Consider the following 12,626-nt stretch of genomic DNA (forward strand, 5'->3'; position numbering starts at 1 on the left):
TTTGTTAATTTTCTTCTCAGAATTTCACATTTAATTTAATCTTTTCTTATATTTTTGTGTGATTAATTTGTATTGGAGTTGGGCAATCTTAGCGGCATCATTACTTTATTATTTATTCCTTTTTCTCTTCGGAATTTTACATGTGATTTACAGAAACTGAATCGTCTTTTGTTTTACCTTCTCAGCTTGATTAATTTGTATTGGGGTGTGGTAAACTTACCTTAGCAATGGTTTACACAATCGCTAACCATTTTCTTTTCATGACTTCGTATCCATTTACCGAAACTGAATTGTCTTTTTGTTTCATCCTTTCTGTTTAATTAATTTGTATAGTAGTAGCGCAATAATTTTAGACAATCATTTATTATTTTCTTTTCATAACTTCATATTTCATTTATTGAAACTGAATAGTCTTTTATTTTATCTTTTTTTGTTTCATTAATTTGTAAGTACGATAACTGCTTCCATTTCAGGTTCTTGCACTTTTTTTCGCACCTTTGTCTTTCCAGTGCACAGGTGATAGATTTCCAGCCACGCGGTGTTTTTACTGTGCACAGGTGATAGATTTCCAGCCACGCGGTGTTTTTACTCAGCGATAATGAACACCGGACGCGTCGTGGCGGGAGACTCCTCTTTAATTGGCGGACTCTTGCGTAAATGAGTGTTTGAAGTGAAATGAAAGCCAATTATAGCACCCTACCCTCGACTTTTAGCTCTCTCTCTCTCTCTCTCTCTCTCTCTCTCTCTCTCTCTCTCTCTCTCTCTCTCTCTCTCTCTCTCTCTCTCTCTCTCTCTCTCATGTACCAATATTGTTCGTAAATATTTGGATTTCATTTCTGGTCTCTTTATTCCTAACAGTTACCATCCACCAACACCAGAACCACCACCACCACCACCTGAAGTCCTACCACAAACAGCAATACACCACCACATACATCATCACAACCATTAACACCACCACCACGAGTGTCTATCAAGTTACCATCATCACCATCACAACCACTAATATCAACTTCATCATTATTACATTCCTTTCACTCCTTTTATCATTTCATCTACCTTCTATTCACTCTTTATTTATTTTTCTCTCCTTCACTCCTAGTACACCACTTCATATTCCCTTCTTTATCCTCTTTCTCCTCTTCCTCCTCCTCCTTATCCTCTCTCCTCTCCTCTCCTCTCCTAACTTTTTCTATTCTTCCTTCTTCATCGACTTCCCTCCACTTCATGTTCTCTATCTCCTCTTCACGGCCGCATTGTATGGAAGGAAAAAGGAGCACGGAGGCGTAAAATAAACCCTAATGAAAGAACTTTACGCAGATAACTTTGGAATGAGAGGCAGATGTGGGACGACAGACTCTCTCTCTCTCTCTCTCTCTCTCTCTGCTCATCACATGAATGCTTTCTATCAGATTCATAGATAGATAGATAGATAGATAGATAGGTAGATACATAAATAGATAGATACCGACAACAAATTAGAATTCACACGAAACACAAGAAACACACATTACAAATTAACAAAGTCAAATCAACACGAACGAATAGTAATATGCATACTATTCACGGCCCATTAAACACACACACACACACACACACACACACACACTGGCGTCCCATTTACTGGACTTCAAGCACTGTTACCGCTGCTCTACCTCGCTATATTCCGCGCCACCACCTAATGATTCGCCAGTGTCGCGTCCCTCACCAGTACACCTGTCATTATCACACCTGCGGCGGCTCGGTAACAGCAGCAGCTTCAGGTTCCGGTTAGGCAAGTTGATATCGCGCGCCCTTCTGCGTCTGGCTAAGGGGAAGTGTGTGTGTGTGTGTGTATGTGTGTGTGTGTGTGTGTGTGTGTGTGTGTGTGTGTGTGTGTGTGTGTGTGTGTGTGTTGATAGTAAGTGTCCTTTGTTCTCTTCTGTTTCTCTTTCTTTATCTCTGCTATTTTTACCTATGCTTGTTTCATCATCTCGTCTCTTCTCTTATCTTCTTTCACGTATCGTCATTTCAGATTTTTTTTCTCCTTTTCTCTGGTATTTTCTTCTTTTCTTATTTCTCCTCTCTTCTCTTCTCATTTCTCCTATGCTGCTTTCATCTCCATTTCTTTTCCTTTATCTTGTCTCCTCATTTCTCTTCAACTTTAATTTTTATCTCCCTTTTTGTCCTTTCTTCTCTTCTCTCCCTCTTCTCATTTTATTTCACTTCGTTTCACTTCAGTCCTAACTCGCTTCTCTTCTCTCTTAGCCTCTCTTCTCCTCTCCTTTCTTCTCTCCTCTCCTCTCCTTTCCTTTCCTCTCTTCCCCTCTTCTCTCCTGTCCTCTCCCCTCCCCTCTTATCTCCCCATCTATACAAATTTGTCCTCCTACGTACCTGTTGTCTCTCCATTGCTGTTTTCTGTGTGTCTTTGTACATTTATCTTTGTATTGTTTTTTTTTTTAGTTGTATTGCTTTCCCTTTTCGAATATAAATGTTTGTATGATTGTTTTTGTTCTTTTTAGCATATTTGTTGTTGACTCGCCATATGTGCCTCCTGTGTGTGTGTGTGTGTGTGTGTGTGTGTGTGTGTGTGTGTAAATAAATTCTCGTAACATACAACCATACAACATTTCACACAAGAGAATCCGCTTGCGTTAAATGCTAGGGAGAGAGAGAGAGAGAGAGAGAGAGAGAGAGAGAGAGAGAGAGAGAGAGAGAGAGAGAGAGAGAGAGGCTTAAAAATACACCATACAATAGTAAAAAAAAAATCACACACACACACACACACACACACACACACACACACACACACACACACACACACACACACACACACACACACACACACACACACACACACACACACACACACACACACACACACACACACTTCTTTGACTTCACGTGAACTTTAGTGAGCGCAGATAATTCCTAACCTGACCCGCCCTGTGTGTTTCCAAGGCCTTGTAATAACCTCTGCCCTTCCTCTCCCCCTCCCCTGCTGCGAGGTTCCCGTTAGGCAAGAGTTAGCGGGTCGTGTCCAGATTAGGTGACGCAAGTTTGGTATTTGCAGGTAGAGAATAATTTGGATGAACAGTCATGGAGGTGGAGGGATAATAATAATAATAATAATAATAATTATTATTATTATTATTATTATTATTATTATTATATAATAATAATAATAATAATAATAATAATAATAATAATAATAATAATAAAAGGTGGTTTGTGATTGGCTGTTGCAATGCAGCTCAAGTTTCCTATTGGTCGCGCCCGATCACAGTTGCCAGTGCAGGATCACCTCCCGAGCCCCAACACCCTATCCGTGGTGCACGTGCATCCCTGCCTGTGAACCCTAAAGACGGTGCTCTGCAAGGCGGCAACACTGTGTGCATTTCTTCACAACTCCAAACTCTCCAGTGTGAAGCACTTTCCAAGCACCTCAGTTATCCTAAATACTAGTGTACCCTAGTGGGACATTCAGTCTGTCAGATGACAGGAGACAGGATGGATGGTAGACGCTCCTTCAGCACATACATGCGTGGGGAGTGTGTCGTGGAGAATGGCGACATTCTCCGCGGCCCCCCACGCACTGTCAAAGTATCCATGGGAGATCCCGACGCGAAATCTTTCTTCTGCTGTTGCTGGCCACGAGGGCCTCGCTTCAAGAAGGTAGCCAAATTCTTTTTCAAACCGCATAAAGAAGAACCCAGTCTCCAGAAGTACACGTCTCTGGAGACTGTGATGTACATGGACGGCATGGTTTTCCGCGAATACTGGACGCCAGGCAAGACGGCCGTCAAGATCTCCATCAAGCAGCGGCGCGGAAAGAAGGTTGTCCTCTTTGGCCGCCTGGCAACCTTCCTTCAAGAGATGGAGAACCGAAATTCAGAAAAGTTCGTTCTTTATGTCACGGAAACCAGCTTCAAAATTGTTCAAAAGGACCAAGCGGCTTCAGGCGGCGACGAGACCGATGCCGCTGAGAAACAGAAAAATAAGCCGTTACAAGAGAACGATAAGTACGAGTGCGCTAAACGCGGGGATGACGAAAACCAAGTAAAGATCGACTACGCGACTTCCTTGTTCAACAGTTTTAAGAAGAAAGATAAACCCGTTAACATCATAACAACTCCAGAAATTGTAAAGTTGCCGCCAGTAATCTCCATGCAAACCAAGAACGTGCGGTCATTCAACAAAGACGCTCCTGCTGCACGCCAACAGCAGCGCAGCGCACCTCGTACCGTCCGTCGCGATAAGCAGGCGTCTATGAAGCCTAAAGAAACAAACAAAGAAAAACAGATCGTTCAGGTTCAGGAAATACACAAGAAAGACATTCCATGCGAGACAAAGAATAATGCTGATGAAAATACGACTAATAAGAAAGACAAAGGAGATACAGAGGAACAAAATCATACAGAGATGAAGAAAGAATCAGGAACAATGAGTGAAGTACAGCTAGTTCACGAAAAACACAATGAAAACGCGGAAAGTGTCGAAAAGAATCCAGCAGAAGAGAAGAGCGCAGTTTGGGAAGAATATGATAAAAATGAGTCTGAAGAGACTGAAGGAGACACCGAAGATGTGCAAAGCGTCCCTACAAAAACAGAGAAGACAGATGAGGAAGAGAAAGAAGATACTGAGAAACAAAAAGTTACCGAGAAGGAAATGAAACCAGCAAAAATTAGTGAAATGCAGCTAGTTCAGGAAAAAGACGATGAATATCATGAAGGCGAGGAAGCTAATACTCTTGAAGGAAAGGAGACTAGTGTTTCGGAAGACTATGATGCGCATGACACTGGAAAGAAGGAAGTGGTTGTTGAAGATGTGAAAAGTACCTCTCCTGAGAAAGACAATGCAGATAAGGAAATTAAAGAGGGACAAAATTTTGAGAAGGAAGCTGAGAAACAAGACGTTATTGAGAAAGTTAACCTTCCCTCTATAACCAAACTTTTGTCTTTAACCAAAGTCATCGTGAAGAACAGTACAAGGAGAGAGAAGATACGGAAAGCAATGCTTTTAAGAAAGAAGAGAGAGAGTGTGTCGCTTGGCAATGTGAAGACAACATCACCGGTGGAAAAAATGACGACGCGGAAGAATATAGGGAAGGATCAACATTTGAAAAAGAAGGTAATGACTTGCCGCCACAAGAACACCGCGATGGCCAATGTAAGCAGCAAGTGGAGGTGGTGGGAGGCCTCCCCACCAACACCGGTGAAGAACATGACGGCGAGAATGAAGGTAAAGAAGGAACTGGAGTTAAGAAAGAAGACGTTCTCGTGTAGCCATTACCGTTATGTCCGCCAGCTGAAAAGAAACAATCAAATGTCAGGAGAGAAGAAAAAGCGCTACAACAAAATAAATCTGAAATCCGTCCGCTGTAAGATCGACACCCATTACAGCCTACCTACTGATTATAAACCTGATCTGGATTTGAAGGTACTGGAATCACAGCCGCCACCCTCAGGCCCCGCGCGAGTGAAATGGGCCCGAGAGGTGGCTGCCCTTAAGGCTCGGCTGCGTTCACAGAAACAGAAGAAAGAGCGGACTAGTGCGCAGAGCCTCCATCACGGGTCGCAAGCCGCTAAACACTGAGTCACTCGCACTGAGGACCATCCTAGTCAGTGCAACCGAGAAAATTGGGGAAAAAAAAAGTACAAAAACAAAGTAAGCTTTCTAACTATGGATTAAGAAGCCTAAGCACTGAGTCTTTACTGAGGAACATGCTTGTCAATCGAAACCCGAAATTAGACCAAAAAGAAGTTTTTCATCCATTAATTAAGGAGCAAGAACACTAAGTGATTCCACTGAGGAACAAGGTGGTGAGTGAAATCCAGAAATTAATGACAAAAAAATAAAGCGCTTAAAATTTGCAAAGAAAAAAAGAAATATTAATCTATCTGTTATTAACGAAACAACTGAGTGATTCTTCAGCGAGGAACAAGAACATTCGTGACACTAAATGAAAAATAATGACGTAAAAGAAATTAAAAGATAAAAAAGATAAAGTAAAAAAAAAGTAACAAGAAAGTCTTTGCTCTCATAACCTATGAAGTATATTAATCGACTGTCAATCCGCCGTTGAAACCAGAAATTAATAGAAAAAAAAGTAATTAAAGTATCTTCATTAAATAAGATGCCTAAATATTTTGAGTGAGAGCAAATCAGAAAACGATGACAAAATATAAAAAAAATAAAAATTCACCAAAGAAATCTTTATACAAGTTATTTTAGAATGCTACGATTTGAGTGTTAACTTACTGAGGATCAAGATTGTGAAAACCAAAACAACGACAAAAAACAAAGAAAAGAAAAATTCTATCCAGTATTGGTGAAACAGCCATTGATAGTGAGAGGAAAACTGGTGAAATACGGCTATTAACAGTGAGAGGAAACAAGAGAACAATGGCACAAATAAAAACAAGGAAAAAATAGAAAAAAAATCTTAACGAGGAAACAAATTAATTAAGTGACTCTCCACTAAGAAAACAAGAAGTAAGGAAAAATAATGATAAAAAAGATTAAAAAACAAACAAAATACTGTACCGTAACTTAAGAAGTCTGACTTAATTATTAGTCCACTGAGAAAGAAGACTGCATTTGGAAAACGGAAAACATTGAATAAAAAAGGAAGAAAAATAGTATCTTTTAATGATGTAATCACGTGACTCACCACTGAAAAACTAGATTCTGAGAGGAAGCCACAAAATGATGAGAAAAAGAAAAAAAATCATAATGGAAAAAGTAAAAAAAAATAATGACAAAATAAAAAAAAAATGTGCAAAAAAATGAAACAAAAATTACCAAAAATAAAAAAAAGTTTACAAAATTATGGAAATAGTGTTGAAGTAAAGAAGGCAGAATATTATGGCAAGTAATTAAAAATATAAAAAAGCCAAAAAATGGTGACCAGAAACAGAAAATAATACCGAAAAAGTAAAAAAAATAATAATAATGAGAAAAAGGAAGATAAGTAAGAAAAATCCAGAAAATAACTAAAGTAATAAAAACAAAAATAATGAAAAAATAGTGAGAAAAAAATATAAAAAAGAAAGAAAGAAAGACATCAAAGTAAAAAAAAAACATAAAATAATGATAAAAAAATAAGTCAGAAAATAATGAGAAAACAATTTTGAAAAAAGCCAGAAAGTAGTGAAAAAAAATAAAAGCAGAAAATGATGACAAGAAACCATTGACTAAAATAAAAAAAAAAGCTGAAAATAATGAAGAAAATAGTAAGGATAATTAAAAACTCTAAAATAATGATGAAAAGTAAAAAAAAAAATAATAAAACAAAAAGTAAAAAAATAACAGAAAACAAAAAAAATGAAAAAAAGTAAAAATAATAATGAAAAAAGTATAAAAAAAATTATAATAATGATAAAAGGTTAAAAAAATAATAATGAAAATTTAAAAAATAATAATAATGAAAAAAGTAGAAAAAAATAATAATAATGAAAAAGAGAAAATAATAAAAAAATAATGAAGAAAAGTAAAAAAAAATAATAAAAAAATAATAATAAAAAAGAAAAAAAAAATGGAAATAGTAAAAAAAGAAAATAATAAGAAAATAATAATGAAAAAAAGTAAAAAATAATAATGACAAAAAAAGAAAATAATAGCAAAAAAGTAAAATAAACCAAAAAAAAATAATGACAAAACATGAATAAAAAAATGACAAAAGTGGAAATCCAGAAAATAATTAGAACAAAAAAATAAATGACAAAAATGAAAAAAAAGATAAATAATGACAAAAAAGTAAAAAAAAAAATAAAATATTGACAAGAAAGGAAACTAAACAAAATAGCGACAAAAAGTGAAAAAAAGCGACAAAAATAGAAAAAACCCACAAGATAATGACAAAAAAGTAAAAAAGTGAAAATAATTACAAAAACTAAAAACCCAGAACAGAATGACTAAAAAATAAAAAGGCAGAAAATGACAAAAAAAGTAAAAAAGCATAAAATATTGATAAAGTAAAAAATATGACAAAAAAAAAAAAAATGACGAAAGGGACAAAAAGTGACAAAAGTGATAAGAGTGAAAATGGAAGAAAATAATGACAAAAAATGTAAAAAATATTCCACAAAATAATGAGAAAGTGAAGACAAAATAATAACAAACATGAGAAAAGTAAAAAAAAAAAATAATTACAATAAAATAAGAAAGATAAGCAGAAGAGTAAGAAAAAAAAAACATAAAAGAATTACAAAAGATTAAAATAATGAAAATAAAATAGTAAAAAAAAGCAAATTGTAAGTATAAGAAAAAAAAATAATAAAAAAGTAAAGAGCCAGAAAATTGTGAAAAAAAGAAAAAAAAGGAAAAAGGAATTACAAAAAAGAGAAAATATAAGAAAAATAGTAACAAAAAACATAAAACAACTACAAAACATTAAAATAATCAATATCAATAAAAAGTAAAAAAAATGAAAATTTCTATAACAAATAATTAAAAATCTAGAAAATAGTGACAAAGAAAAGTATAAAAGCTAGAAAATAATGACAAAAAATGGTAAAAAAGTCAGAAAAAATATTAAAAGAAAATAGTAATAAATAAAAAATCTTAGTGAATGAAGAAGCATAAAGAAAAAGTAAAAAAAAGCCAGGAAATGACAAAAAAATGAGAAAAAGCAAAAAGCAGAAAATAATAAAAATTAAAATGGCAAAAAAAATCAAAATAAAATAAAATAACGAAATATAAATAACAAAATAAAGTCAAAACCCAGAAAATAATTATAACGGATAATAAATGATGACAAAAAGGTAGAAAAAAAAACAACGTAATAAAAAAAAAAAAAACATTGTGCGTAAAATCCAGAAAATGACAAAAAAAAGTTAAAAATCTTAAAAAAAAAAAATGCAAAACTGCATCTCTTAACGAAGAAACAACTGAGAGATACTCCACTCAAAAACTGCATCTCTTAACGAAGAGACAACTGAGAGATACTCCACTCAAAAACTAAATTGAAATGAAATCAGAAAATCTGAAAAAAATGAAAAAATGATGGAAAATAAAAAAAAAATTTTCATAGATTTCATAAGTTACAAATAGTACCTTATGAAATCTATGAATTGAACACATTGAGGATCAAGTGTGTGAGTGCAACCCACAAAAATAATGATGACAAAAGAAATGTGAAAAAAAGGCAACTTTAGCCACTTATAAACAAGTTGCCTTGTGTATATACATGTGCTGCTACTAAAAAAAAAAAAAAAAAAAAAAAAAACTAACATTTATACAATCTATACCATTAGTAATTTTTTATATGATTGTACTGTAGTGGAAGACAAATATGCTGCCATTTTTTCTTATTAATAAAGTAAACCAACTAAAAACCATCACTTTCAGTATCCTAAGCTTCTGATTAGAGTGAACTGACTATGTGATTGACTTGAATGGACACGGCAATCAGAGAGAGAGAAAGAGAGAGAGAGAGAGAGAGAGAGAGAGAGAGAGAGAGAGAGACAGAGAGATAGAGAGAGAGAGAGAGAGAGGGGATGGAGGATGGAGGTGGTCTCGTCTTAATGCCACGACGACGACAACAACAATAACACCAACAACGAAACCAAACCGCTATTACAAGGGACGCGTCTTATTGCATCTGAACACAAACATTTTGACTCGAAAAACAACACGCGGTTAGTTGCCTTTTTTCTTCGTATTCCGGAGATCATAACTACGCGGGTGAGCACAGACACACACACACACACACACACACACACACGGAAGGCAAAATCCAATTAATATCTTGACAGTCTCTCGTATGTTATTTATCAATTGTAGTTTTAGCGTTTGTTACGATACTACTAATAATATTCTAAAGGACGAAAGCTTTCTATCAACCTGAAATAGAAAAAAAAATATACGTAACTTCATCACCAATTAATGTATAAACATGTCAAAAAAGATGAAAGAGTAGGAGCAAATGATTCAGTTCGTTAGAAGAGCCCTGAAAACTATTAGTGCGTGTAAATGTAATTGTAACACGGAAGGGAATAATGTGTAGCTTTCCATTACTCAAATACAGACGATTGTGTGGCAGACATTTTTTTTTTCATATTTGTATACGTAATGAAAACAAGGCTGCCGCTGCGAGAAAAAATGTACAGAAAAACAAAAAGGGAGGAAGTAGATCAGAGGAAATTAATGAAGAGGTAATGGTGTACTGGAAATGTAGCAATGGGGAGCGAGGGAAGTGGAGGAAAAGGGAAGAAGAGAAGCCTGCCTGAGGAGGTGAAGTTTGTGAAGAGTTAAGCTGTTCATTAATGAGAGAAGAATGTAGCTCTGTGTTTGCTGTTTTAGGGAAATAATGAACGTAATGATCATAAATGAGGTGGATCATTGTAACAGGAAATGCACTGCTGATTTATTATTATTATTATCATTATTGTTATTATTATTATTATTATTATTATTATTATTATTATTATTATTATTATTATTATTATTATTATTATTATTATTATTATCATCATCATCATCATCATCATCATTATCGTCATCATCATCATTATCATCATCATCATTATCTCTAATATGATGATGATAATAAATATAACTCTTTCTTCACTATTATCACCTTTTATGTACATTCTCAGCTTTCTTTGCAATCATTGATACTTATACACACCCCCAATAGCATTACATTCCCTTCTGTGGTGTCTTTATCACCTCCTGACCCGCCCTACTTCAGTTATACCTTTCCCTTCTCACTTCCCTCTAACACAATATATTTCTCTCCCACAGGTAACTCCCGCCTCCAGCACCACCGCCATATACCCGCCTCGCTCTCTCTCTCTCTCCCTGCCGGCCATATTAACACTGAGGTAAGGTAAACCGATACACCTTTTTATTGTTTTACTGCAGTGTCGAGAAAAACCAGGTCAGGAGAGGTGCAGGAGAATAGGAAGAGGGCAAGTTTTAATCACTGCATGTCACTATTCGTATCACTGGTTTGTTTTCCTTTTTATCTCTATTTCCTGTGCATTCCCTTTTTTTTTTTAGTATGTTTTCTTTTTTTTTTTAATCCGTGTGTTTTATCGATTTTTTCTGTTATATCTCAGTTTTTTTTAATCTGTCTCCCTTCTATTCTTTTCATTTTTGGTTTCGTCTTCCTCTTTTACTTTCTATATATCCTTTTTATCCTTTGGTCTGTTTTCTTTGTGTTTTATCTGTTTCCCATCTATTCTATTCTGTTTTTGTCATCTTCTTCATATGCCTTTGTCTTTTCCTTACCATTTTCCTTTCAGTGGCAGTAAAGTCAAATATAGCTGTGTCACGCACCACAATATTTCAGGGAGGCTGCACGTTCATTTTAGTAAAATGTTAACAGTCAATAAACGAAATTAACTCCCAAGAGAATTTTTTATTTTTTTTTTTGCATGGGTGAGTGTCTGTGTGCATATATATATTTTTTTTTGCTCAGTAACTTGACCTGAGGCATCACGTTCACACTTAATTAAATGAATGGCGCACGATGCAGGTAACGTGATATGACCAGTGCCAGGAATCTGATGGCGTGGAATGTCTCTCTCTCTCTCTCTCTCTCTCTCTCTCTCTCTCTCTCTCTCTCTCTCTCTCTCTCTCTCTCTCTATCTCTATCTCTCGTTCTCGTCGCGTGCCTGGCCACTGACTCTCTCCCCCCTGCAGGAGGGACGGCCAGAGCACAATAAGATAGGATGGCTCACCGTTTCCTCTTCCACGAACGCAACATGCAAGGTTTTCGTTCATATAATCCTACCGGGTGCTAAATGTTAAAGTAATGGCTGAAAATTACACCAGCCGGATTGAGAACATACGGAAGAATCACGTGAGACTTAACTTTAAAAAAATGAGGAACTTATCCGTTAAACGTAAATTAATCGAAAATTTATGTCTATGATTTACAATGGCCGCGCTGGAAGTTGGCTCACCAGCTATACAGTGCTGCAGGTAAAGGCGCAGAACTCGCTTCTTGAAGGAATCACTTGGCTGATTACGAATGTATTGTCTCATTTCTCATTTTTTTTCTCTAATACATTACGTAGGTTTGTTAAGGTCCCTGTAATGGTGTTAAATATAAAAAAAAGGGGGTCATTCAACTCAAGAAACAAGAAAGAAAAGATATAATACACACATTTGGCGTGAAAAGAATGGATATGTTAGGCATTGTTATATTTAATTTTATATTGATCAAAGTGCGCGGAACGTTTGGGGTGAGTGTAACGATAGGGGCCATGCTTAGCTGGGTGTGGCAGCCCAAACTCAGGACATCTGGATTCCTTAAGTGACCTGACTTAATGTTGGCTAAACATCAGGGTACGCAGAGTCAGATGTTTGTTTCGAATTATCAATAAATTAGTAACAATAAATCAACTAATAATGAATAAGTAATAAAAAAAATAAGTAGGAACCAAGTGCTGAGGCGAAACACACACACACACACACACACACACACACACACACACACACACACACACACACACACACACACACACACACACACACACACACACACACACACACACACACACACACACACACACATCGTCCGTCATATATTGCCATGCGTGGACTGAATTTGATATGAGTAATGCCATTATAGAATGATTCACTGGGCTAATGGGCGCCCGTCAGCGACAAACAGGGCAATGATACTGTGTTTT

At 35.7% G+C, this 12,626-nt stretch overlaps 1 protein-coding gene across 3 annotated transcripts in view; it reads left to right on the plus strand.

Annotated features, from left to right (window-relative positions):
• The window catches only part of LOC135097802 (solute carrier family 35 member F3-like), a 75,205-nt gene extending 63,661 nt beyond the window's left edge, over window positions 1–11,544 (plus strand). For all 3 annotated transcript variants that reach the window (XR_010266138.1, XR_010266139.1, XM_063999856.1), the window contains one exon: window positions 10,729–11,544. Coding sequence is in view for 1 of the 3 variants with exons in the window: in XM_063999856.1 (XP_063855926.1) it covers window positions 10,729–10,812 (84 nt within the window). In the remaining 2 variants the exon portion in view is untranslated. The remainder of the gene's footprint in view (window positions 1–10,728) is intronic.
• The last annotated feature ends 1,082 nt before the right edge of the window (window positions 11,545–12,626 follow it).

The sequence above is a fragment of the Scylla paramamosain genome, unplaced genomic scaffold, assembly GCF_035594125.1.
Source record: "Scylla paramamosain isolate STU-SP2022 unplaced genomic scaffold, ASM3559412v1 Contig32, whole genome shotgun sequence".
Classification (NCBI taxonomy): domain Eukaryota; kingdom Metazoa; phylum Arthropoda; class Malacostraca; order Decapoda; family Portunidae; genus Scylla; species Scylla paramamosain.